This window comes from Cantharellus anzutake, assembly GCF_015039405.1.
Source record: "Cantharellus anzutake strain C23 chromosome Unknown EI90scaffold_42, whole genome shotgun sequence".
NCBI classification, from domain to species: Eukaryota; Fungi; Basidiomycota; class Agaricomycetes; order Cantharellales; family Hydnaceae; genus Cantharellus; species Cantharellus anzutake.
In genome coordinates this window covers 581,257-603,286 of record NW_024066992.1, presented here as the reverse complement: position 1 = coordinate 603,286, position 22,030 = coordinate 581,257, and the positions used below count along the sequence as shown (strand labels likewise).

The window sequence follows — 22,030 nt, the reverse complement described above, 5'->3', positions numbered from 1 at the left end:
GTCGGGAACCGATAAAGTAGACCAGAACACGAGTATCATTCAAGCATCTGTAAGAAAATTCCATAGCACGGCCCCAAGACTCGTGTTGTCCCAATCTCGTGCGAGGAAGCTGAGCCCAGACAGACAGACAGACAAAGACAGGCGGTCGAGTCACAAATTTGATCAATTCTTCGTGGTTGCTTTTGGACAGAGTATGAGTATGGAGGGGCTTGCCATCGTTGCGTGGTGAGGGAAGGATTCGGATCCGAGGGTGGCCCATTGATGGTGACACAAAACGGAGAGAAAAAACAAATTCTACGAAAACCCTGAAAGTCAAACAATGTGCCAGCGCTGGAGACGAGAAACACTTACTAATTGACGCGATGTCACAAACACCTCAGGGCGAGTTGTGGCGAACCGAAAACGCACGCTTGCCAACAACCTTTGACCTAGCAACCGCCAAGCAAAGATCGACAAAGTACGAATCAACTCATCGAGGATAAAAGCAGGAAAGAAAGATGAACGAACCGCCCTAGCCTACAGGCGACGCTGCGTGGGCTCATCACACAATGACGATCATCCACAAAATTTGTTCCCAAACGGCCATCCCGCAGCGAGTGGCGCCACTGAGCACAGAGAGGAGGGTTGCTGGGGAGGGATACCTACTTCCATACAACCCCCTTTTATGCTATTCCTGCACCCTCTACTCCCTACGTGCGCCGATAATCGGGCGGAACGACTGTTCCAATTGGATGACATTTTTTGAAATATGGATTATTGGTGGATGAAAGTCGCTCACAGCCGAAAACACGCATTTTCTACGATATCTCGACTGTCCGTTCACCGATTTGCACCGATAAACCGCACAAGTATTGTGTCTGAGCATGCCTTGGTTTTCCACCGTCCAGAAAGGGCGGGACGACTGCGGATGGGGTGCTCAAAGCAAAAATCAGTGAAGTCGTTCAGGGTTGATGGACCCTTCAGGCATCAAAATTACCAAGGCTATGCCCCCACTAAAACAGGGATCTTATTCAAGTCGAAAACCTGTTGCCAATCACAGAGGAAAACAAGCAAACAGCAAGCTTCGTGTAACTCCGGTAGGTTTTTTTAGAGAACGCAGGCGACTCCACGCATCAGCCTGCGCAGATATATGTAACAAGAGGATCTGGTAAAAGGAGTTGGCTAAGGGTTGGGTCAAGCAGTTGCCCGTCATTGACAGTTGATATTCATTTGTGAAATATCAATATTCCACAGAAGCATCGATGCCATTCAATTCATTTCGACGGGGTGTCTAGTGTTGGGATAAGTTTGGATGCATGCTTGCAACTAAATGGCAAGAGGTTGACGTCCATGCCAAACCTCTCAGCTGCTCGCGGAAGGATGCCATGCGTTATGTTAACTCCTGGCATTGGCGAAGGAAGTGGAAACAGTGCAGCCCCAGCGGGGCTCAACCCCCATGACATTCATGCAGGGAAGCGTTTATTGATCACATCAGATTTCCGCCATCATACTAGCGAGCCGGAATATTCTGTCCAGATATGATTGCCGGCCCTGGTCAGCCATCCGGCAATTTTTCGAGCGCTATTCTTGGGTATATACAAGTGGACGCTGGAAGAGCTGCCAGAGGACGTGCATTTCCCGATGCTTTAGTGTCTTGAGACTCTTGTTTCTGTGGGTTGAATCTAGATCGAGCCCCAGTAACCCTTTCTTGGAATGCAGCGCTACATAAAGTGCACTTGCCAATGTCGATCATCACTAGGCTGAAAATATTTTCCGCCAGCTGCATCCTAAGCCTCGAATGATGGGTATAACGATCCAAGGAGTACTAGTGTGATGTGCTGGATAGGGGACGGGATACCGGCCGCTCAACTCACTAGATCGAGCAATTAATAATTGCAATACTCAGCTGGGGCGTGATGATTCTCTAATTCCAGTCCCAGCCTCTCCTCGCCACAACCCCTCCATCATCCACTGTGGCATACGGCATTCCTCGCCGCCTTCACTGCAAGTCCCCAAGTCCTCGATACCTGCTTGCTGCTAATCCGCAAGACGCCTGCCATAATTACATGCATAGGACAGGCAGCCTGAAAAACAGTTTTCTAGTACTATCATCCATCCGCCAATCCACCACAGCCTGAGGTCCCTTCAGTCTCATATACTCCAGCATTGCACAATCGCTCGCCTTCGCCAAGACACAGAGCTGATGCTTGATAAACTGTTTACACGATTTTCTTTGACTTCTGAGTCAGTGCTAGTACGAGTGGGACCGAGCATCTGAACCTTTTTGCATACGCTCGAATCCAGAAGGATCGAGAAACAATTGCGTTAGTTTTCTTGAAAATATCAGAAGTGGTGTCACTGCTATCGGTGCTCGTGCGAACGATTCCCATCAACAACGCGTACGAGACCAAAATCATGAGACATCGAGTCGCCGGCATTGTTAGGCACTCTCCTGTTCCTGAGAATGCCATTGGGAAGACTGTGCAGTCGAGTCATGGATTGTAAGGTAACCCACCAGCGATCAGTCCATCATCTGGTGCATTGGGGTCTCGAACGTGGTATAACGTGAGGTTACGGGGGAGTTGGACATATTTGGCGGCCCTCAGATCGCCAGCGCACAAGAACAGTGAACGCCCTCTAAGGAGCACCTTGAGAGGGAGAAGGATTTAATATTGGGCTCTGGGCGTTAGCGAATTCCAAATGGAATCCAGATTGGGTCAATGGCCCCTGAACGGATTGAGTGGAACTAGCGATACCTCCTTTGGAATCTTCTGAGTTGATGGCGTTGTGAAAAGCATGTCATAGAGACCTTGAAGTCAAGATTTGCATATCCCACGTTGGAGAAGCAACATGGCGCCACCAAATTGGTAAGGGAAATCTTCCTCTGGCCTAGGCAATGTATTATTCCAATGCCCCCCATCGCATCCGGCGCAGCAGCCAGTTGGTCCATGAGAATTAGGGGGCGTCCGGGTCCGGCTCTGTGAACTCGACCGTTAATAATGCGCACATCTCATATCTCTGCAACGAACAACTAGGGTGTTAGAGACGATTACAGACTATGTCGTTGGGAGGCATCGACGCAAGTGCATCTCTAAAGAATCGGAGGTGGAGACCCCACCCTGAAGGAGATGGATCATAACATAACTGAGTTCGAGTAGCTGCAGAATATATCTATATCCCTGTGAGACAGACGCTTGACATCATTTATGACGGTGGTGAGAAAGGCTCATCCATTATCTCAGGCTCTCTCTCGCGGCAACAACAAGGCCACGAGCAAAACCACTGAGCCGACTCGAACAAAGTCCAGCAAGGAAATCTACTTAATCGAGGATCGGGGCGCCCGAGAGTTTTTGACGCCAGCTCAGCACTGGCTTTACGTCACCTTGGGAGCCTCCTGCGAGAGTCAGCACCAGAATAGACCGGGAATCAGACAAGACAAACGCTAGGCAGGTGACCAGCCTCTCTTCAGGGGACAAACGCTCGGCTGGCGCCAACTCAATAGTTCCATGAATGTATAGCCACACGCATAACCAGGACTCCAGCCTCTATATTATATGCGCGTCACTGGGCAGGTCACCAGCCTCTATTAAAATAGAGCGCGTCACCCTACTTGTGGACATGGATTCCTGAAACAGTGGATCCTCATTTCCATTTGACTCGCCAGATCCGTGAAGACTATGAGAGATATTTCAAACCATTGATTCATTAGGAATCGCTGCTGTCCTGCCAGGCCGTAGCATTGGCGGTTAGGAACCAAATCAGTCATATTCAAGCCCATAGTAGGCTAAGCAGTGTTAGTTTCATCAAATAGGTATGCACTGCGGTTTGTGGACGTAAGGAAGTGTGACCGGAAACGCCTACCTCGAGTTGTTGAACCACTAAAACCCCAATATTGCATCTTTGCAAAATACCCGATGTGTGTGTGTTTTTTTTACCGCGATCCACCTCCAACCGTGACCCAAGATACGGATCCGATCCTCATGCCCGAATGTTAGTTTGCTGTACGGCCTTGCGGGGCCGTCACAAAATGTGCACGATCACTCCATCAGGAACTTCAGGGAAATGCTGTTGCAAGATGTATGCTATTGTAAAATTCGGGGGGGAGAAAGCTGAGGACATTTACCCAACTGTGATAGGAGTCAACCGGGTGCACACGTTGGTTGTTGCCTTGCCTTACTCAGCTGACTCGAGCGCACACAAAGCTTCCGATAAGTCGATCGAACCCTCTTGCGATCATCCCTAGGTCCAGAGTGTGGGTCAATTTCAGTCCAAAGTTATTTGTTTCCACGACATCCTCGGCACACACAAGACTGCAAGCCTACAAATAACTCGGGTATCGCCACTGGGACCTCCAGCAAAGATGCCTTTGTTGCCTATGTACAGTCCCTCCGGATGACTGACGATGAGTAGGTTTCGTTGGACAAATCCGCGATACCGCATGGCGTGGTCTGCAGCGAGGTTCCTCAGCGCCCACAAGAAGTAAATAACACAGCGACTGCGATAGCTTAGCCAGTAACTTATCGCCCAACAGCCACACCCGAGAAACTCAACGCCTTTACTATTCGGGTAGGCAGGTCTCCAACCATTATGACCTGGTAATATTGGATAGACTATTCGGGCATTGAAGCGTATTGGGTGAGAAAGGCGCGTGAATTTGGAGCGCAACCGACTTGTTGGCAATAGGCATGGTAAGTGCTCTGCGGGTGTCACCAAGATAGGATCTTTGCTTTACTGGATAGACTGTGCTCATCGATCTCGAGGGGGTTTCAGATTGGGGTGTTTGATTAAATTCACGGCGGAGGAGGCTAAAGAAGGAAGTCTTATGCTGCATCACGTGTGAGCGGTGTGGGAAAGGAGAAAACCGTGGAGTTACCCCACAACAACCCGTCATTCTTCCGTCATCCGCAGATGACGATTTCTTCTGATTTCTTGTTATTTTCCATCAAACTCGTCTTGATCCAAACCGTGATACCCAAACTTTATTTCGTTGTCATCTTTCTGCAGTTGTACCTTCGAATACGAAATAGTCTATATATACATGTACAATTCATTTGAAGGCCCAGATCGTCGGAATCAAATTCTATATTCTCCCGAAACTGGTTCTTCTGCCAACAAATATCAGCAAATATTTCGTCCTTCAACCGCGCTGTGGAAAACTCAACAATCTGCTGCTCCGATCCATTTGAAAATACCCTCAACCCACCGCTTTATAAGAGATTAACTCAAATCAGCTTGACCTATAAAGCCCCCTCCAGCTTCTTTCGCTGCTGGTTCTCTGCGTGGTCAAACTGAGAACCAATCCCGCATCTTCCCGCTTCACTTCTTCTTATCTTTTCCTCCCTCTCTCTCGAACCAACCTGACAGACCAAGTGGACAACATGGCAACCGCTCCAGCGCCATCCATCACGGTTCCTACTCCCTGCAGCACTCAGCCCGGTGATCTGCCTCAGAGGAGGCTCTCAACTCGACGTGGATCCAGATCCGCCCCGGATCCATGGGGTCAACACGCGGCTGAATCTGGAGGCACGACGGAAGGGGGAGGATTGTCGCGCTCCAGCAGTGCGAGTCGAATCACGATCCTCCGTCTGCAAGACAACAACGCTGCCTCTGGAACTCAATCGTTTCATGAAGATGGTAGGTCTAATGTTGGAACCTCAGGGCGGCAGCACATTCGTAGAGACTCTTGGGGAAGCAATTATTCTGCATCGTCAAACACATCTTCAGCCCCGGTCCGAAACAACAGTCCTGGCCCACCGAGACGAGCCGGACGTGAGTCGCACCTCCAATTAATGACATTAGTAATTCTGAGCCTACTGACAATTCATCTTGTACTAGCTAACCGAATGAGCTTTGCCCTTACATCGTTCACACCCATTCATCCTCCCGAGGGAGAAAAGCCTTCCCCTGCCCATTATGGTAACAACGTGGGAGATAACGGTGGTTCCTCTCGCCCAGGATCGACTGCTCACACTGCGCCAAACTCACCGATTTCCCATCGGTGCTCGTTCTCAAACCCGAATCTGGCTCCCATGATGAAACAACCTCATCTTACGGCACAACAAATCTACGAGCTAGCCATGGAATCCACTGGGAACACTCAGCCAAGCACTCCCAGCTCGCCGGCTACTTCCATTTATGGTGCTGGACGTCCCGTTCGCTCACGTCCTACGACGCCCGGCGCCTCCGAGCGACCCTCCCCTGCAGTGTTTACTCCGATGCCAGATGAAGTTTTGCTTCCATTTGTCAATCGTCCCGCCGAGGTTACCCAGCTTCTCAACGAACTGCCTACCTCCCGACTCTTTAATCTTCTCAGGGCACTTTTTCCAGAGAATATGCACCACATGAAGGAAGGCGAGGAAGACGAAGAAGACCCTACAAAATGGTCATTCACGAGGTTATCGCAACTTTTGATGGAGACTACCAGAACGCAATGTGATGATAAGTTATGGGTCGAGCTTGCGAGGACATGTATTCGCGCCAGGAGCGAAGCTCTTTGGGAGCGATTCAAGGGGCATTGGGTGTCCCTGTGGAGCTTGAGGTCGATGATGAAGATGACGAAGATGACGAGGATGTTGGCATCGTCCTTGAAGGTGCCGATCTCATTACGCATACCCCCGAAGATTTGGTTCCTTCAGAAAGTATCAATGGGGGCCTTGCTGTGCCTCCGAGGACTGACGAGTCTGTTCCCGATATTGCTTATGACTCTCGTTCGGTGTTCGATGAGGACCTTGATGAGCCCAAGGCTGTTCTGGAACCCGTATTTGCCGATGAGGAGCTTGAGCTAGGGCATACCCTGGAACAACCCCTTGGGCCGTCAGCGAGCGGATACTTCCCCAGCGGTGCTAGCGAGAGCGGCTTTAGTAACCGGTATATGGAAAATATCGGGGAAGGCGAAGAGGAAGAGGAAGACGAGAGGTCGAGGAGTGCTGCTGCTGCTGTGGCCCCCGCATCTCGTGATCCAGATGTCCATATCAAGGATTACGCAACACATGAAACGCAAGGATTAGAGCATGAGCTCCTGCCGCTTGGATCACGCAGGGCGCACTTTGGTATCCCTGACTCCCCCGAGGATAGTCCTACATCTACAAATCTCAGTGACAAAGACCGGGATCGTGAGATTCGAGCACTGCAGATTACTACCTCCCCTGCACCAAGCAGCCTCGGTCGTCCTACTCTTCCAGTAGGCTCATCTCTTCAGCATTCTACCTCACCCCTTTTTCGCCCCGTTTCGAATCTTTCCATCCGTACTGGGGCTGGAGATGCCGACACAGGCTCTCCTGCCACATCCATCAAACCTCTCGAACACGAGCCTGTGGACACTTTAGATTCTCCTGCGTCCACGGATCCTGCGTCTCATTCAAGTGCCGCTACTGTATTACCCCTTCCCGCGGGCACAGGTGGAAGGCGTCGACCCTCTGAGGCAATCAGTGAGGCGATCAATGGTGGCGCATCTAGGTTTTTGAGAGATCCGAAGGGATATCAAGGTTTTGGAGGGTTTGGACTCACGAATCCAAACAAGCCGTATCATCCTGCTTTAAGTGAGCGGGGACCCGGCAATCCACTGTTTCCCAGTAGCTTCGCCGGTCTGAGCGTTGCACCGACTTTGTCCGCCAAGTAAGTTCCAGTCTCCAAACTTCTCGAATGGAGGAGCTGATTGAATTTGTATTTGTACGTCCTGATCATAGCGTGCGTTCCGTATCCATGTCTCACGGAACAGAGTATCCTGCTTCCCTCTCTCACTCGCTACGTTCCACACATGAGGACTCCGGACGTGACTCTCCATTAGGTTTGAACCTTAACGGTTTCCCCCTACGTCGGATCGTGTCTGTCGGTGGCGGAAGGCACCGTGTGAGAAGTGGTTGGGGGGACATTAAGGATAGGTATGAATACGCTGTCACTACTGCTAGCGCGAGTAGCGATGGTGGAAGAGGGTGAACTTCGATCCCTTGGACGTCAGGCCTTCCGAGGGCATGGGCTGCCAACCGTGGTCTTGACCTCATTTCCTTGATCCCCCCCCCCCCACACACACTTGTTACATATCTGTATCTATCACCAGCACCCATGTCCAGACTCTCAAGCTGATCCCATGCACTTCTCTGTACCCTCTCCACAAGCATCTCTCTGTTTTCCATTTATTGCCTACCTGTTGACGTTCTCGTTTCTTCCATTCGCATGCTGTAAACCCCCCTCTTTCATCCGAGCACCGATAAACACGCCTCGCAAAAAGATACCACAAGGCCATATCCCCTCTTTCGTATGTTGTATGGTAGCCGATGATTCGCTGGTTTTTTTTTTTGTTGTTACAAATTGCTTGTGCTACGTTATAATAAAACATGAAAAATTCCTGTTTGTAATTTTAAGCCCTAGGTTCGTACAGAGAGTCAGCCTCTGTGAGGTCAAGGTGGTGGGATTTCCAACGCAGATGGTCAGATCATGTCACCCAGCAGAGGAGCCAATGGAGGGAGCAAAACTAGGAGTTGCACGTAGAAGCGCATTGGATCTCGAGAGCGAGCCCCATTGCGTCACTTGCTTGAGGACAAGACCGCGGGTGCTTAGACCTTGAAATCAAGGCAGGATTGCGCGTTTGGACAGAGATGAGCTGGCGGGGTTCAGGGGTTGCAGTCTAGATATTTATTGGGTGGTGTCAGGTCGGAAAATATACCATTTTCTTGGGAATTATAGCCTTCCTTCGAGCGAAGATGTGCTTAATTCCTCTTCCCCTTGATTGCAAAGGAAATAGACGAATCGATTCGACAAGGAGAACCTAAGTTTTTGTTGTCAAAGGATCAAAAAGAACTTGGGGGGCCCAGAGGAAGGAAATCTAGCTGAAGCAGGCGGGGTGCTGATGTTGACAACTTGCGAGTCGACATCCCCGATAATGGAAGTCAACTTTTCGTGTTGCAGGCTCGGCAGATTGTCGGATTAAAGATTATTGAGGGTTAGCTCCGGTGGAACGCAAACTCCAAAAAAAAAAAACAGCCCCGAAAGGGACGGGGAGGTAGATGTATAATACTGCTGTCATGGGTAAGACGACTCGTTTCACGCTGTTCTCGACCACCCGGGCAGCTATTGGTCCAGCAACCGAACCAAACACAACCTGGACGACCGGGGGAACCGCGGAATGATCGGCCAGTTCGCAATTCAGTTTGGCAACTCTTGCACAGATAGGGCAAAGGTCGTGCATGACGACAAACCAAGAACGTCCCTCTTGATCTTTCATCACGCTAGAGGCTACCGTTTTTTCGTATCATTCTGGCTCCTGATGAGCCGGATTGAACTCACCGCATGATGAGAGAAGGCGACTGCTGTCTCGTAGGGTTATCTCTGCTTGGGAACACAACCAAGCACGCCCGCCCCAGTCCAGTACAAGTAGCCTTCACAGGGAAAAGGGGGCTGTCAATGGAAGCAAACTGCACTACGGCGAAGAAACTGACCCTTCGCCCCACAGCGATACTCTCTCGATGCTATGACGTGTACCTCCAGGAGCCTATGAATCAGAATAACCGCGCAGGAAAGGCTCGTTAGGCTTGCTTTTGACCTGGTGCGCTCGTATAGCCAAGTCCCAGTGTCTTTGGCGATATCACAAACTCCGCGCGATCTGCAGGCTGACCTTCGGTTCTTGATGATCCCCTCCTAATCTTGGGTCAATAAGCTAACCCGTCGAACACATCGCGCGCGCCAGAAAGCCACCCGCGCTGCGACCGGTGTTTCTTTCTGCAGTGACGGTTTGAAGTTACTGGGATAGCCGAAGTCAACGACTGGACATCGGCCTACAATTGCTCGTGAGGGGGCACCTTCATGGACTTATATCAATACGCTTTTCTGCAGCCACTGAAGACTGATGTAACAAGAGAACGTGGGCCAGTAAGATAGACTCACCCCGGCGTTTGTCGTTCGCGAGAATGAAACGATGAAACGTTGCGCATATGGAGGACTTGGGTCATTCTACATCAGCGACTCGTTTGTCTAAAGGGACAATACTTATCAACTGGATAATGTGAACGCCCCAAGAGTGTCCTGGGGCGTCATGCGCGCACTTTGAATAAAGGCACCACCCCCAATCTGACGGGCCCCGATATAGCTGGCTGGCCAAAGCTGTTGGGTTATTCTAGTCCTCAGCAGAGTGCGTATCAGGTGTCGATGTGGGACCAGTCGACAGCGCGCCCAAATGCAAGTCACGAGTTTGAAGTATGCGATGTCAAGAGCGCCAGAACGCTCATAGTGAACATTGAGAATTCAGGTGGCTCCGCTGTGAAAACTGTATGGGGTGAATGCGGTGGAGGCTGATGGCCAGAATCAGGTCCGGGTATAGTGTCATCCACCGTAAATACCGATGATAGATGATGGTAGGAGACACGAGCTGGGTCCATGCGAGGTGTGTACGCGTCTTGTTGAGTGTGGATGTACAAAGGTCAACTCGCCACATCATGGATTGCCATTGGCGCCCCACACTAAAATTTTCACCAAGTCAAAAATCTTCTTGCTACTCATTCTGCTATTGGCTCTGACGCCTCCTCAACTCGCGTTCTTGGTGATTTGGGGGCGAATGACTCCTCAAACCAGACGTCTCTGTTGTTGTCGAAACAGCGGTGGACCTACACGCAATTCTTGGGGACGGGAACGAACATTCCTTATTTGTCAAATGCATTTACTCGCATTGTCAAACAACCTTGCTTAGTTTTTTTTTTTCCTCCCTCGAAACGGAAGCGCTCGGAATTCGCACCGAACTGCGTATCCCCTCCTCGTCTCATCATCACGATTCACTGCTTCCCCTCCCAAAACCTTAAACGCATCCTACCTCAGCACCAAATTGACGGATACCCTCCGGTCAAACCAGCAAAAACAATCAATTGTGACGTGACTGAATAGGCTGCGAATATTTGATGCTGGATCTAAAGAATACTCATTTTTGGGGTTCTCCTGATCAATTCAAGCGCTCACGCTGCTGCATCTTACGGAATCATTGATGGCGATGATCACAACATCTCCCCAACTTACGGCGCTGTCTGACGAGAGCCTAGCCGGGCAGCCATACTAAGCTCACCTACGGGTCCTTCGGTGGAGGCTCAAGGCACTTCGGATGGGGTCTGCACACCCCGCTGCTCGTCCGTGGGTTGACTTATTGTCACGGATCTGTGCTTCCCGGGCGGAGTTAGTCGGACCGCCATTCAGGTGTGCTGGCGTATCACCTTTATGAGCGGCTGTTTCCTGACCCAGTGAGCTTGTCATTTGGACTCAGTTTCTCTTCGCCTCCTGTGATCTCTCCGTATCACACCCACGGCATTTGTAGCGGCGTATCTTGCGAGCATTTTCCTGGTCGAACGAGGCCATACCATGCATGGGCGACTCAATAATTCAGCCAGGGACTCTGACATGAAGTTCATCTTTTGTTTCACAATTCGGCAAGGTGCTGGGAAACCCCTTTATTGGCACCTGGCACCTGCCGTGAAGAAGGGTCTGAATTGGCCAGAAAGGTATAAAAGAATGGCTTAAGGACGTTGTCTTCCCATCAGCCTCACTCCCCCCTCCCTTCACTTGGAGCCCCCTCCACCGCACACCTTCCATCACCTCTAATCCTGCTGTGCTCACGAAGTCCCTTACTCATGCAACCAACCGATTCGTTTCTATCACCATCCTCTTCACCATTATACCCATTCACCACCAATGCCAGCACAAGGGAGTGTGCTGGTACTACCCCCTCATTACTATACCCGTCGCCCCAGTACAGGTGTGCTGGCACCCCCCTATCCCCATCAACACTCCCCACGTCGCGGCGTGGGGACTCTCCGCCACTCATTCGCAGTGAGCACACCACAAGATCAGGTGTGCTCTAATATCCCCCTCCATTACGGGGTGGCCATCGCGCCACCCCATCTTCCCAATCCGCCTTTTAACCCCTTCAGTCCGGTCCGCACACGCCAAAGTCGTACGTCCACCCCGATCCTTCATCAGTGGAACCGTTGCTGACTTGCCCCATTTGTGAATCTAGATGCGTCGTGCATGGGGGGTGGGACACCCTATCAGGGCGCTGATCATTTGATCAGCGTCGGTACGATCATGTTCCTGCGAGTGTGCATACTCGTTGATCGTACCCCTTCTGTGTATTGGGTGGGCGTCCGTTTCGGTGATGGTGCCCACCCAGCAGTTAAGGCTGTGAGTACCATTTTCCCCTTGCCTCCCTGTCTCGACCATGCTGACATCCTTACATATTTAGGAAGTTCATGTTCCCTCGGCACTACGGTGGGATGCTTGCATATCTGTCTTGGTGAGTTTCGGATGAGTCTTACGCACTTTATCCTGATCAACGCTTTTTTTTACTCAGTGTGTCAGGGTACCGTGGCCCAAAAAACATGATTATCTATCCACTTCCAGTCATCCTCAATGTGTTGTTTCGATGTTCGTTTGTAACATAGCAATATTGAGTAGAATATATATATATGTCCTAAGTGTCCCGGAAAACATAAGAAACTCTGGTGCATCCATTGTTCTGACGTAAGCTGCTGACTGCCGCACTGTGCTCCGTGTCAGTAGCTACTAAGCTAGAGCGGAGGACGCGACGTATCATGATGAAGGCAACGCTGAGCGTGAGTGAACTAGATGTATACAGGCTGTAGGCATGTAACAGTGCTAATGACGAACGCTAATACATGTACATCGGTGCAAGATGTCTGGCGCAGAAGTATTAGTTAACATCATGGTATGTTCGGAGAGTCAGTCTATTCTGCCACGTTTCCCAGGCCTTGTTCTGGTGCTGACGCCAGCGCTACTATCAGCGTCGTCATCATCACTCATATTGCTAGCACCACGCCTTGACCTCTTCCTAGTCGTATCTTTCCGCAAAGAAACAGGATCGGATTGAGAGGAGGCTGCAGTCAGCGAAACGGTGACGGGTCCAATGTTAGACGTAGAGACTGCGGCCACGGGAGTGGCTGGGAAATCCAGCTGCGTTGGGGTAGGGGGGCCTTGCTGGGATAATTCCATTGACTACGAGGAAGAAGGCGGCAATGAAAATTGAGGGACGCATGAGAATATCTGCTGCGGTATGCGAAGTGCAGTACGAACCCTTGGCAGTGTTGCACTTGAGTTTGAGAAAATACGATCTGCCTCAACGACGTCATGGCGCTTTTTCCCGGAACCAGTGGTCTTGAGATACGAGTCAAAGCCAGTAATGATGTTCCCACCAGATGATGTAGTGTCTGCTAGGTATGTGCCTTCGAAATTGTAGAGCTGAAGCTCGAGAGTTGCCTAAAGGAGCGACACAAAAATCAGCGCAAAGACGATTCCCAGATTCCAACATAGGGCTGACTAGGGACTTGTCAATTCCACGCTTTTTAGTCAGCGCCTGAATAAGCTCCTTCCGGACGCTATCGTACGCCATTTTGGCTTCCATACCAGTGTCTGCCATGATGGGGCTAGAGGTACCCGTGCTCAATACTGTGGCGCTTCTCGGAGCAAAGCAAAATCCAGTTGGAAATCTTCTTCTATAGACAAGATTAAACCAGCAGAGGTGCACCTTTCGTTACAGGCAGGTTACCAGCCTCTATTTCGTTGGATGGGCTTCGAGATCCAGTCACGTGCCATTCTGGCAGGTCGTTGCTGAAGCATTATTCGTCCTGGTCCGTATGTGGCTAACGTACAATGAGTGCATTCAACGCTTCTGACTATCCAGAGATGTTTTAGAAAGTATGCAGGGGGGAGGGAGAGAGGCTTTTCAACGGTTTGCCCAGCAACTCCAACGAAGCCGATATGCTGCAGCTGGGGGAGGTGGCTTCCCAGGAGGGTCTCAAGGTGCTATTGGTGGAGTTGGTGTAACTGTAGCCCTTATCGGAGGAGCATATCTTTTGAACAATTCCCTGTTTAACGGTAAGATAGATTTTCAGCAGCGTGTCAGAATTCTGACCTGATCCGTTGCAGTTGATGGTGGCCATCGAGTTATAAAGTACTCGAGGTGAGCATTTATCTCCGCTCAAGCTCTCGACGAACACGAATAGTTTTTTTCTCCAGGCTTCATGGCATAAGGGACGAAATTTATAACGAGGGCACGCATCTTTTGGTGAGTCCGTTCGTGGTTCCCGACATCTCACTTACTAAGACCTGTGGAAGGTTCCATGGTTTGAGAAAGCTGTAGACTTCGATGTGCGTGCAAAACCAAGAAACATAGCCAGTTTGACCGGCACCAAAGGCATAGTTGATCTTTGCGACTAATTCGTCCACTCTTGCTCACTTCTGCCATCAACACTCTAGATCTTCAAATGGTCAACATCACATGTCGTGTGCTTTCCCGTCCCGAGATCAAACGTCTCCCCGTCATCTTTCGCGAGCTCGGCATGGATTATGACGAGCGTGTGCTCCCCTCCATCGTCAACGAAGTCCTAAAGAGTGTCGTGGCGCAGTTCAATGCCAGCCAACTAATAACACAACGTGAAAACGTACGCGAACACTCCCTTCCCGAACCGTGACCTCCTGTTTATGCATTCCCTTGAAATAGGTTTCACGGCTTGTCCGCGAACGACTCACAGAGCGAGCTTTAAGATTTAACATAGTTCTAGACGATGTGTCGATTACTCATGTCGCCTTTTCTCCTGAGTTTACTCACGCAGTTGAAGCCAAGCAAGTGAGTCCTCTATGATGAGACATGACGACCAATGCTAGATCTGATAATACACTAGATTGCGCAACAAACAGCCCTGAGGGCTGCATTCTTGGTTGACCAAGCGATCCAAGAGAAACAAGTGCGTACAACCATGCACTACGGCAATCTTAGTCATTGAACTAGATCTTGTAGTCCATCATTATTCGCGCAGAGGGTGAAGCTAAATCAGCAGAACTCATCGGCGAGGCCATCCGCTCGACCAAGGGCTTTTTGCAACTGAGGCGCCTTGAAGCTGCCCGTGACATAGCCCAAATGTTGTCGACAAGTGGAAACAAGGTCATGCTTGACTCAGGCACCTTGCTGTTAAACGGTTCGAACTCTCCCCATTTACGGTTCCTGACATCTTTCTGACCAATTCTTAGTCACGAGTGAGGATCTACTTGGTAGCATGAAACTCAAAAAATAGCCATATATCTTTACTCGCTGTATTTGCTCCGATATGAACTCCTGCCATGAATGGTAACATGGTTATAAGTATCGGATTGATATGACACCAATTTTACTTCTGGTGGCAAGCTGGGAGCGCGTCAAAAAGTGCCGATGGAAGTAATGTCAAAACGTTCCGTGGAAAGGCACGATTTAGTGCATGTCACTCCATAACCGTGTCCACGACGGGGCTGACACGCGAAGAAGGATGTTTACTCTCAGAAGGTCGATTTGAAAAGATGATGTCCTTCAGGATTTGGGCTATGAGACCATGTTGAGCGTCCGACACGATTCTTGCACTGGCAATTTTTTTTAGCTGGGACCTTAAATCATTGAATATATCAAACCAACCTGTCTTTGACGACTTGCTCCAACGGATTGTCTTCTTTTTTCACCGGTTTCTGATTCGGCACAAGTACCGCCCCCGATCTGCTTCTTATGATTGATTCAGGGGCAGCCGGAGGGTGTAGGCTGATCCCTGCCAGGACCGAGTTTATGGTTGTCTGAAGGAGATTGCGACCCCCAGATGATTGGGCCTTAGTTAGTTTTGCAGCGAGATCAGAGAGTTGTGATGCTGCGTATGCTCGATTCTTTATGGGTCAAATACTTGAATTAACGGTCGAGAAAAGCACATACAGAAATCAAGGGTGTTTGGCTCAGCGTATTCACCCAGTATTTGTTGAATAATCGGTTGAGAAGCTCGTCGTCCAGCTTGGATTTGAAGACCGAGATTTCGATCGGGTAATATGAGTCGGCGTGAACACCAAAATCTTCGATCTTTTCGAGTGGTATTGATTGATAATCAGATGAGGAATTTGTAGGTCTATATCCCTAAGTTGGACGATGAGAGTTGCTCCAAGACTCTGGATGACAACTACATTGGCGAACCTCAGGATACGTTCTGAAGGCCCCAATTTCAACTTTGCCTGCTGATATCGTCCGGTTAGGGTCAATCTGGAAAACCGGTGTGGGTCCAGCTTCAGGGATACGATGGGAAGACGCACGACGACGGCAATAAATGGGTCCTGGAACTTTTGATTATCTGATTGTGTCGAAACATCAATTCCAGACAGCCAGCATCCATACCCCGGGTGCGAATGATACCATCCGATTACGTTCTCCTTTCTTCCGGCCTTTCATGGGATTCCATGGTAGCATCAGAAATAGAAAAGGGAGGATTGCGATAGTCTCACCTGCTCTGATCCGGTCTTGTACTGGCTCATATACTCAATGGCTTCGTTGCCAGCATTGACGCGCGTCTCGGTGCCCTGGACTGGCAGCGCAAACGAGTCCATAATGGTTATTGCATCCCCTTGGACTCGTCCCTGCATGAGGCCCATGATCTCGTATATCCCACCGGAGCGTGCGTGAATGACCTTTTCAACTCCTCAGGTGGTGCCTTGAGCTACAAACTGTGGACTCACCATTTTAATGAGGGCAACAGCCGATATTCTGCATTTTCTAAAGTAATGCGGGCTGGTATGCGATATGTTAGTACGAAGTCGGCTAGCAGCTGGATCCTTGTCTCACTCCCTCTTCCAAGGCGCCTCGCGATTGATTCGTCTGTCCTCCTCTGAATCGTGTTTGAAGATCGCGTCTTGAGGATCGATTTCTTTGATCTGATTTGCTAATTGGAATGTTTGGAGGGGGACATTAGTATGGCTGCTTGAGCCAGCCATTCTCAGTGCAAAGAAGTCTGTGGGGCAAATAAAATGTGCATCGAGGTTTGCTTCCGAGGTAGACGCGTTTGTCGTGTGCGATCGTCTTTGCGCTCGTCTCTCCCTTAAGGTCTCGGTCCCGCCCAGTAGAGATCGCAGTGTTTTTCTGGTATTCTCGCATCTGATCTTGTTGTCGTGTCATGGCCCAAACGTTGGACTCCGTGCTGGCGATGGTGGCACCCCAAAATGGCGAAGAATTTCAGCCCAAAGGGATAGCGAACTTGTTCTCATCCATTATCAAACGCGACGAATCGGAGGCACTTCTTAACGCCTTCTTAGATAATGGTCAAGATCCCCTTCAGGCCCTGTCTGCAGCAACTTCTACAATCCCCTACCTGTTTATCCTGTAAGGCCATCGACTCCGGTGCTACCGTTGTGATTCTCAAGGATCATCAACAGATCTTCTCGGTTGAGCACTGTTGGTGCCCCTCCCGTCCATGCTGATTTCATCACTACTTTCTGTGAAAGTCTTGACCCAATTGCCATACGCTGTGTACCTGAACGGAGTATGGTGGTCATCATAACCCCTTATTCTCTTTCTAACCTCTTGACTTATATAGTCGTAAAGCTGGCAAAGGGGATTATAGCATTCGCAGAATCAATACGTAATGTTCGCCTGTGCCTTAAGTTTCGGTGACTTGAGACCCAACCAAATTCTCCAGCTGTCCTTTGCGCTTGAACCGTTATACAACCTAGCGACTCGATATCCGCCGTCAACACATTATCTTACCGCCATTCATCCTTTGTATCTCTTGGTGAGGTTTCCAATTTTCGGATATTGAATTGTGCTAAGAGTGTGATACCAGATATGCATTCAAACCCGACACTTCACCTCTGCTTTGCCGCTGATATCTCCACCTGTTTCCGAAATCGACCGAACGGTAGGCGTGAGTGCGTCTGCAAAGAAATGGGACCCTAATCAGCCATTCAGATTACAGATTTGGAGTATACTGATGTGCTGCAATACCATTATTTGTCAGGGATCATCTTTGGAGTTCTTAAAAATTATGGCGATGCAGAAAGTGCATTTGAGCTGGTATTAGTAGCTTCCCAATTGGCCGTATTTGTTATGACGTGTTGGTGATTCAGGCTGCCACATCCCCAGCGAGCGCGCTCTCAGCCTTGCAGCTGGAAGCATGTAAGAAGCACATATTGATACAACTCATCCGACACGGAAAGGTTCGTTCCCTTAGATATAAGCGTACTTGCTCAGGCGCATAGACTTTTCTCTCAGGTGTCACCTTTACCCAAGTACACGTACAATCACCTGATAAGGCATATAAAGAGCAACTCCACGTACCAGTTGCTCATCAAGCTGTACCCAGTGGTCAAAGGCCAGCTACAAGAAACACTCACGAAAGAAATGGATAGCTTTAGGGAGGTTCGCTCCTTCCGGTTTTCGCGATACACTTGCTGTTTCTGACTTGTCCACAGGAAGGGAACGCAGGGTTGTTGCAGATTGCTCTTGCTCGCGCACCCAGATGGACATTGAAGAACCTGATGAATACTTATCTAAGCCTTCCGCTGAAGCAGGTTGTATCGTCTGCTGGGCTCTCGAGCGAAACCGAAGCCAAAGAAATGGTTCTGAGCATGGTAAGTAAGTGGGACCCTGGGGTTCCTCGCCCATCTGCATTCTCGATTCTAGATAGAAGATGGAGAACTCTCTGCGACATTATCACCAAATGGAATCCTTACCTTTACAGAAGACTCCAATCCCGATGTATTCCATCCAAAGGCAATTGAAACTGTCCTGCGTAAAGCTCAGGTTTCGGGCACCTATTTAGAGGAACTTAATCACAACATTCTGAAGAGCAGGGAGCTTCTTACCAAGGTGGGCCTTGTCATTCACCACTACCAAATCTACGGTACATATTTCCACCTGCCTAGGCTTTGAAAGAAAGGGAGTCGGGGACTAGTGCCTCGTACGGAGTGGGTACTTATGATGAAGAGGGCGACCTGTTTTCGTCTCCCAGGGCTGCTCGGGTTGATGGGCTATTTGATGATTGATTAAGGTGTTAAGAGTAAACCCATCCATGAGGTCGAATTAAGTATCTTCGCCATGAATCGACTCCGTGAGATTCTTTTTATAGCGATCGCCTCCCATCGAGCCGCCAACGGCCGAGCACGGTATTGAGCGAAGTCCAGCAGTCCTCTTCGCCCACTCGAACGCTTGCCCAATCCAGCTCAGATTTGGGTAATCAGACGTTCATTCGGGTTTTGGGAAATGTCATTTGCACCATATTCCAGCACCTCTCAGCGAAGCAGACTCAGAAGAACAGCAGCCATGTCTTCCCCCTACAACGGGACATGGTCGGTATGACGCGGCGCTTTGGCAGGGAAATGCACTAGAGATCCATAAGGCACGACACGGCTCCTGCTTCCCTATGTTAGGCCATCTCTGGAATCTGGATCAGAAGCTGTTGATACCACATCATTATCGGAGGAAGTGCAATCGCCAGTGTATAGCATTCCCAAGTAATTGGCGAAGCAGAATTAAGCAATCTTCCAATCATGGGTAAGTGGTTTGGTAATCATGTTCCGCCACCCCCCGATTCTCGACAGGACGGGAAACTGTGGATGGTGATGGTCGAAGTCTTTGCGGAGGGCTGCAGAGCAATCTGGCTGTCGGAACAAACGCGAGCGTCAATTCAACTGGCCGTCGTGGGAATTTCATTGGCACGAGCCGTTTTCAAAGCCCAAAAAGTTCAAACCGGGCAAGGGGGATATTTAAGTGCTCTAATTCCTGGGCATGACGAGCACGTCAGGAATAGCTAGGACACTCCACGGCACACGGAACGTGACGAAGACTAGCCGTTCTCGTTATGTCCATTCGGCACTGGGTCACGCACCTTGTATGTCCTTGTCCGATTCTTGTCCTATTCGGAAGGCTTAAGGGAATCCTTTAGGGTCAGTGTCGTGCCAGACATTAGTTGCTCGGCCCTCCCTAAGAGTTGTGCCTCCATTCCTGCAATCATGCCTCCTCGCCTCAAATCCACCACTACCTTCTTCATCGTTTTCAACCCTATCACCCCTTCAGCAGCAATACAAGTCTTCCGAGCTGGATGACGACGTAGAACTTGATCCAGTGACACCATCATCCCTCGAGGCGGCCCGTTCGAACGGTGAATGGGCTGTCTCCTATCTAGAATCACAATTTCCCCCACTACAATTCCCTCCCGATCTAGCGAAACGCGTCCTCACACACTCGAGCTATCGCAAAGGCGCACAGACGTATGGACATAACACGAGGTTAGCGTTTATGGGCCGGCGTGTGATGGATGCGTATTTTTTGATGTCCCTCCAGGCGTCATTGCCTGAATCTGTTGCTGGTCCAAGCTTTGACGGTGGTAATGCAGCCACAGAGGAGGTTCCATACACTAATTTTCAGGAGTTGACGGAGAATGTTCTGGACACCCATACATTAGGGAGGCATGTGGGGAACGAGTGGGGGATAGGAAAGGTCATGCGGTGGACATCTGCGGTGTGTCCCCCCCTTAATTATTTCTGGGTTACATGTGTGTTTCTAAAGTTTGTGTGCTAGAAAAACCATCTGGCTTCGAACCCAGGTGCTGTCCACGCAGGCCGCATAAAAGTGCAGGGGACGGCAGTGGAGGCGACGGTAGGAGGTATTTTCCACCAATTTGTAAGCACATTGTCCCCCCGTCTCATGCATGTTGTGCCTTTGATTGATTCTCCATGTTTCAACAGGGTGGGGTCGCAGCTTATGTGGCGTTCCACACACGCGTTCTTCCAAATTTGGTCCCAGTGTTACCCGCATCGCTACACGAGCGCGTAGAAGACGTTTGCTACCAGTTGGGGGGAAGGAACGCGCCATTACGTCCCGACATCTCGGAGGCACCGATGTCGCCACGGGGCAAGTTCTCAAGTAGGATGAGTTAAAAACAGCCTTTACGGCCTGCTGCTGCCTAATCATGACATGTACTACCGTACACCATTTATTTGGATCTTTGCATGGACGTGTACAAGCTGAGAATTACTGAAAAAGCCTGCAACGTCTCTAAGCGCCCGGGTCTCGTGATCGGTGGAATGGTGACACCCGACTAAATTGAATCGTTTCTGGTGCTCCCTTAGACACCGCCGACGGACCTAATGTGAGTATGAGATGTGCTCTAACGGTCTCTCTCAGCATCCTACGCTCCCTTGGCACCCAATTTGCGCTTGAAATATCCGTTATCACGGGTTTTGACTCTGGATGCGTGGTTCCAACTTTGGATGCACTTTGGCTTTTGATATTGAACCTCTGAACTGACAACTTCCACCCTTTCTTTTGCACCGAACATTTCCGCGTTATAGTCACTCAATTATGACCAGATTCATCGAGTTCCAAATCATCGGTCGCCACCTCCCAACGGAGGCTAATCCCACACCAAAATTGTACCGTATGCGTATCTTTGCGCCCAACCCGGTCGTTGCCAAGTCACGTTTCTGGTTCTTTCTTTCAAAACTGAAGAAGATTAAGAAGGCCAACGGCGAAATCGTCAGCATTGATGTTGTATGTGACTTTCCATGTGTCCTGGCAAACCATTCTCTAATGATATTTTTGATGACAATTGTACTCGCTTGATTAACCTACCTTTAGATTCCGGAGAAGGAACCCGGTCGGGTGAAGAACTTCGGTATTTGGATTCGATACGATTCGCGTTCGGGGACGCACAACATGTACAGGGAATTCCGGGATCTTACGAGGGCAGCTGCTGTCCACACCTTGTACCAGGATATGGCTTCTAAACATCGCGCTCGCTTTTCGTCTATCCACGTACGTAACTCATAATGCGTGCTCCCTTTGTGATCTGATTGTTATTTAACCCGGTTCGAACGTTCAGATCATTCGTGTTCAAGAGATCGAGAATGACGAAGATATAAGGCGTCCTTACATCCAACAACTTCTTGACCCCAAGCTTCGTTTCCCCCTGCCCCACCGCGTCGCCAAGCACCGCTCGAAGTTTATCGCTTATCGCCCATCTACGCATTGAACGACATTGCTATGATCATCATCTGTCCAGTAGTGTCGGGTCGACCACCGCCTTTATGACATGATCATTATCAGCATGTTACTATGTATCTTCTCAGTACATATGCAACAACATAGCCCATGCCTCCTCGGCTTTTGAAAGCCTTATCCCGATTCTTACCTAGCCTAGGAGAGACTTGGACCCTTGAATTTTGCTGAAGGAATTATGCTGACTCGCGCGAGAATCTTATGTGTCGAACAATCTTAAGTATTAGCCGCCCG

The 22,030-nt window shown here is 49.8% G+C and overlaps 8 protein-coding genes across 8 annotated transcripts; 6 read left to right on the top strand and 2 right to left on the bottom strand.

The window, feature by feature from the left end:
• Positions 1 to 5,375: 5,375 nt before the first annotated feature.
• On the top strand, positions 5,376 to 8,344 carry EI90DRAFT_3068456 (uncharacterized protein). Its single transcript, XM_039061095.1, has 4 exons — positions 5,376 to 5,478; positions 5,828 to 6,447; positions 6,489 to 7,593; positions 7,665 to 8,344. The coding sequence occupies exons 1-4, from the start codon at positions 5,474 to 5,476 to the stop codon at positions 7,912 to 7,914; spliced, it is 1,980 nt and encodes a 659-aa protein (XP_038913441.1). The 5' UTR covers positions 5,376 to 5,473; the 3' UTR covers positions 7,915 to 8,344.
• Positions 8,345 to 11,490: 3,146 nt separating this feature from the next.
• EI90DRAFT_1835578 (uncharacterized protein) lies at positions 11,491 to 12,459 on the top strand. Its single transcript, XM_039052251.1, has 3 exons — positions 11,491 to 11,905; positions 11,969 to 12,244; positions 12,302 to 12,459. Exons 1-3 carry the CDS (start codon positions 11,644 to 11,646, stop codon positions 12,331 to 12,333), a joined length of 570 nt encoding a protein of 189 aa, XP_038913440.1. The 5' UTR covers positions 11,491 to 11,643; the 3' UTR covers positions 12,334 to 12,459.
• Positions 12,421 to 13,545, bottom strand: EI90DRAFT_2975284 (histone acetyltransferase subunit NuA4-domain-containing protein). The gene is made up of 3 exons (XM_039055853.1): positions 13,286 to 13,545; positions 13,042 to 13,224; positions 12,421 to 12,963 (listed from the first exon to the last, which is right to left on the bottom strand). The coding sequence occupies exons 1-3, from the start codon at positions 13,382 to 13,384 to the stop codon at positions 12,691 to 12,693; spliced, it is 555 nt and encodes a 184-aa protein (XP_038913439.1). The 5' UTR covers positions 13,385 to 13,545; the 3' UTR covers positions 12,421 to 12,690.
• On the top strand, positions 13,285 to 15,325 carry EI90DRAFT_3291096 (band 7 family-domain-containing protein). The gene is made up of 10 exons (XM_039067257.1): positions 13,285 to 13,599; positions 13,660 to 13,842; positions 13,894 to 13,927; positions 13,984 to 14,032; positions 14,083 to 14,161; positions 14,224 to 14,408; positions 14,468 to 14,593; positions 14,649 to 14,711; positions 14,765 to 14,942; positions 14,995 to 15,325. The coding sequence occupies exons 2-10, from the start codon at positions 13,665 to 13,667 to the stop codon at positions 15,036 to 15,038; spliced, it is 936 nt and encodes a 311-aa protein (XP_038913438.1). The 5' UTR covers positions 13,285 to 13,599; positions 13,660 to 13,664; the 3' UTR covers positions 15,039 to 15,325.
• On the bottom strand, positions 14,994 to 16,737 carry EI90DRAFT_2975282 (JAB1/Mov34/MPN/PAD-1 ubiquitin protease-domain-containing protein; the record flags this gene model as incomplete). The annotated part of the gene is made up of 8 exons (XM_039055852.1): positions 14,994 to 15,357; positions 15,410 to 15,648; positions 15,695 to 15,889; positions 15,947 to 16,012; positions 16,063 to 16,191; positions 16,252 to 16,434; positions 16,483 to 16,534; positions 16,589 to 16,737. The coding sequence occupies 8 exons, from the start codon at positions 16,735 to 16,737 to the stop codon at positions 15,222 to 15,224; spliced, it is 1,149 nt and encodes a 382-aa protein (XP_038913437.1). The 3' UTR covers positions 14,994 to 15,221.
• Positions 16,738 to 16,916: 179 nt separating this feature from the next.
• Positions 16,917 to 19,098, top strand: EI90DRAFT_3225769 (uncharacterized protein; the record flags this gene model as incomplete). Its single annotated transcript, XM_039066485.1, has 10 exons — positions 16,917 to 17,122; positions 17,176 to 17,282; positions 17,337 to 17,386; positions 17,439 to 17,531; positions 17,583 to 17,657; positions 17,708 to 17,812; positions 17,866 to 17,955; positions 18,011 to 18,157; positions 18,211 to 18,369; positions 18,422 to 19,098. 10 exons carry the CDS (start codon positions 16,917 to 16,919, stop codon positions 18,668 to 18,670), a joined length of 1,281 nt encoding a protein of 426 aa, XP_038913436.1. The 3' UTR covers positions 18,671 to 19,098.
• A 341-nt stretch (positions 19,099 to 19,439) lies between these two features.
• Positions 19,440 to 20,754, top strand: EI90DRAFT_2975276 (ribonuclease-III-like-domain-containing protein). Its single transcript, XM_039055851.1, has 4 exons — positions 19,440 to 19,628; positions 19,683 to 20,257; positions 20,318 to 20,419; positions 20,485 to 20,754. Exons 1-4 carry the CDS (start codon positions 19,526 to 19,528, stop codon positions 20,674 to 20,676), a joined length of 972 nt encoding a protein of 323 aa, XP_038913435.1. The 5' UTR covers positions 19,440 to 19,525; the 3' UTR covers positions 20,677 to 20,754.
• Positions 20,755 to 20,834: 80 nt separating this feature from the next.
• EI90DRAFT_2975272 (putative 60S large subunit ribosomal protein) lies at positions 20,835 to 22,005 on the top strand. The gene is made up of 3 exons (XM_039055850.1): positions 20,835 to 21,289; positions 21,377 to 21,553; positions 21,621 to 22,005. Exons 1-3 carry the CDS (start codon positions 21,101 to 21,103, stop codon positions 21,768 to 21,770), a joined length of 516 nt encoding a protein of 171 aa, XP_038913434.1. The 5' UTR covers positions 20,835 to 21,100; the 3' UTR covers positions 21,771 to 22,005.
• Positions 22,006 to 22,030: the final 25 nt, after the last annotated feature.

Excerpts from the sequence above, each read along its gene's own strand:
- EI90DRAFT_3068456 (XM_039061095.1), top strand. Across the intron at positions 6,448-6,488 it reads GGTCGAGCTTGCGAGGACAT|GGGCATTGGGTGTCCCTGTG; the intron begins GTATTCGCGCCA and ends GAGCGATTCAAG. Across the intron at positions 7,594-7,664 it reads GCACCGACTTTGTCCGCCAA|CGTGCGTTCCGTATCCATGT; the intron begins GTAAGTTCCAGT and ends TCCTGATCATAG.
- EI90DRAFT_1835578 (XM_039052251.1), top strand. The coding sequence starts at position 11,644 with ATGCCAGCACAAGGGAGTGTGCTGGTACTACCCCCTCATTACTATACC. Across the intron at positions 11,906-11,968 it reads GGTCCGCACACGCCAAAGTC|ATGCGTCGTGCATGGGGGGT; the intron begins GTACGTCCACCC and ends TTGTGAATCTAG. Across the intron at positions 12,245-12,301 it reads ATGCTTGCATATCTGTCTTG|TGTGTCAGGGTACCGTGGCC; the intron begins GTGAGTTTCGGA and ends TTTTTTACTCAG.
- EI90DRAFT_2975284 (XM_039055853.1), bottom strand. The coding sequence starts at position 13,384 with ATGGCAGACACTGGTATGGAAGCCAAAATGGCGTACGATAGCGTCCGG. Across the intron at positions 13,225-13,285 it reads GTGGAATTGACAAGTCCCTA|GCAACTCTCGAGCTTCAGCT; the intron begins GTCAGCCCTATG and ends TCGCTCCTTTAG. Across the intron at positions 12,964-13,041 it reads CAAGTGCAACACTGCCAAGG|TCAATGGAATTATCCCAGCA; the intron begins GTTCGTACTGCA and ends TCTTCCTCGTAG.
- EI90DRAFT_3291096 (XM_039067257.1), top strand. The coding sequence starts at position 13,665 with ATGCAGGGGGGAGGGAGAGAGGCTTTTCAACGGTTTGCCCAGCAACTC. Across the intron at positions 14,409-14,467 it reads TAATAACACAACGTGAAAAC|GTTTCACGGCTTGTCCGCGA; the intron begins GTACGCGAACAC and ends CCCTTGAAATAG. Across the intron at positions 14,943-14,994 it reads AGGCACCTTGCTGTTAAACG|TCACGAGTGAGGATCTACTT; the intron begins GTTCGAACTCTC and ends ACCAATTCTTAG.
- EI90DRAFT_2975276 (XM_039055851.1), top strand. The coding sequence starts at position 19,526 with ATGACGAGCACGTCAGGAATAGCTAGGACACTCCACGGCACACGGAAC. Across the intron at positions 19,629-19,682 it reads GGCACTGGGTCACGCACCTT|GGTCAGTGTCGTGCCAGACA; the intron begins GTATGTCCTTGT and ends GGAATCCTTTAG. Across the intron at positions 20,420-20,484 it reads GAGGTATTTTCCACCAATTT|GGTGGGGTCGCAGCTTATGT; the intron begins GTAAGCACATTG and ends ATGTTTCAACAG.
- EI90DRAFT_2975272 (XM_039055850.1), top strand. The coding sequence starts at position 21,101 with ATGACCAGATTCATCGAGTTCCAAATCATCGGTCGCCACCTCCCAACG. Across the intron at positions 21,290-21,376 it reads AAATCGTCAGCATTGATGTT|ATTCCGGAGAAGGAACCCGG; the intron begins GTATGTGACTTT and ends ACCTACCTTTAG. Across the intron at positions 21,554-21,620 it reads CTCGCTTTTCGTCTATCCAC|ATCATTCGTGTTCAAGAGAT; the intron begins GTACGTAACTCA and ends TCGAACGTTCAG.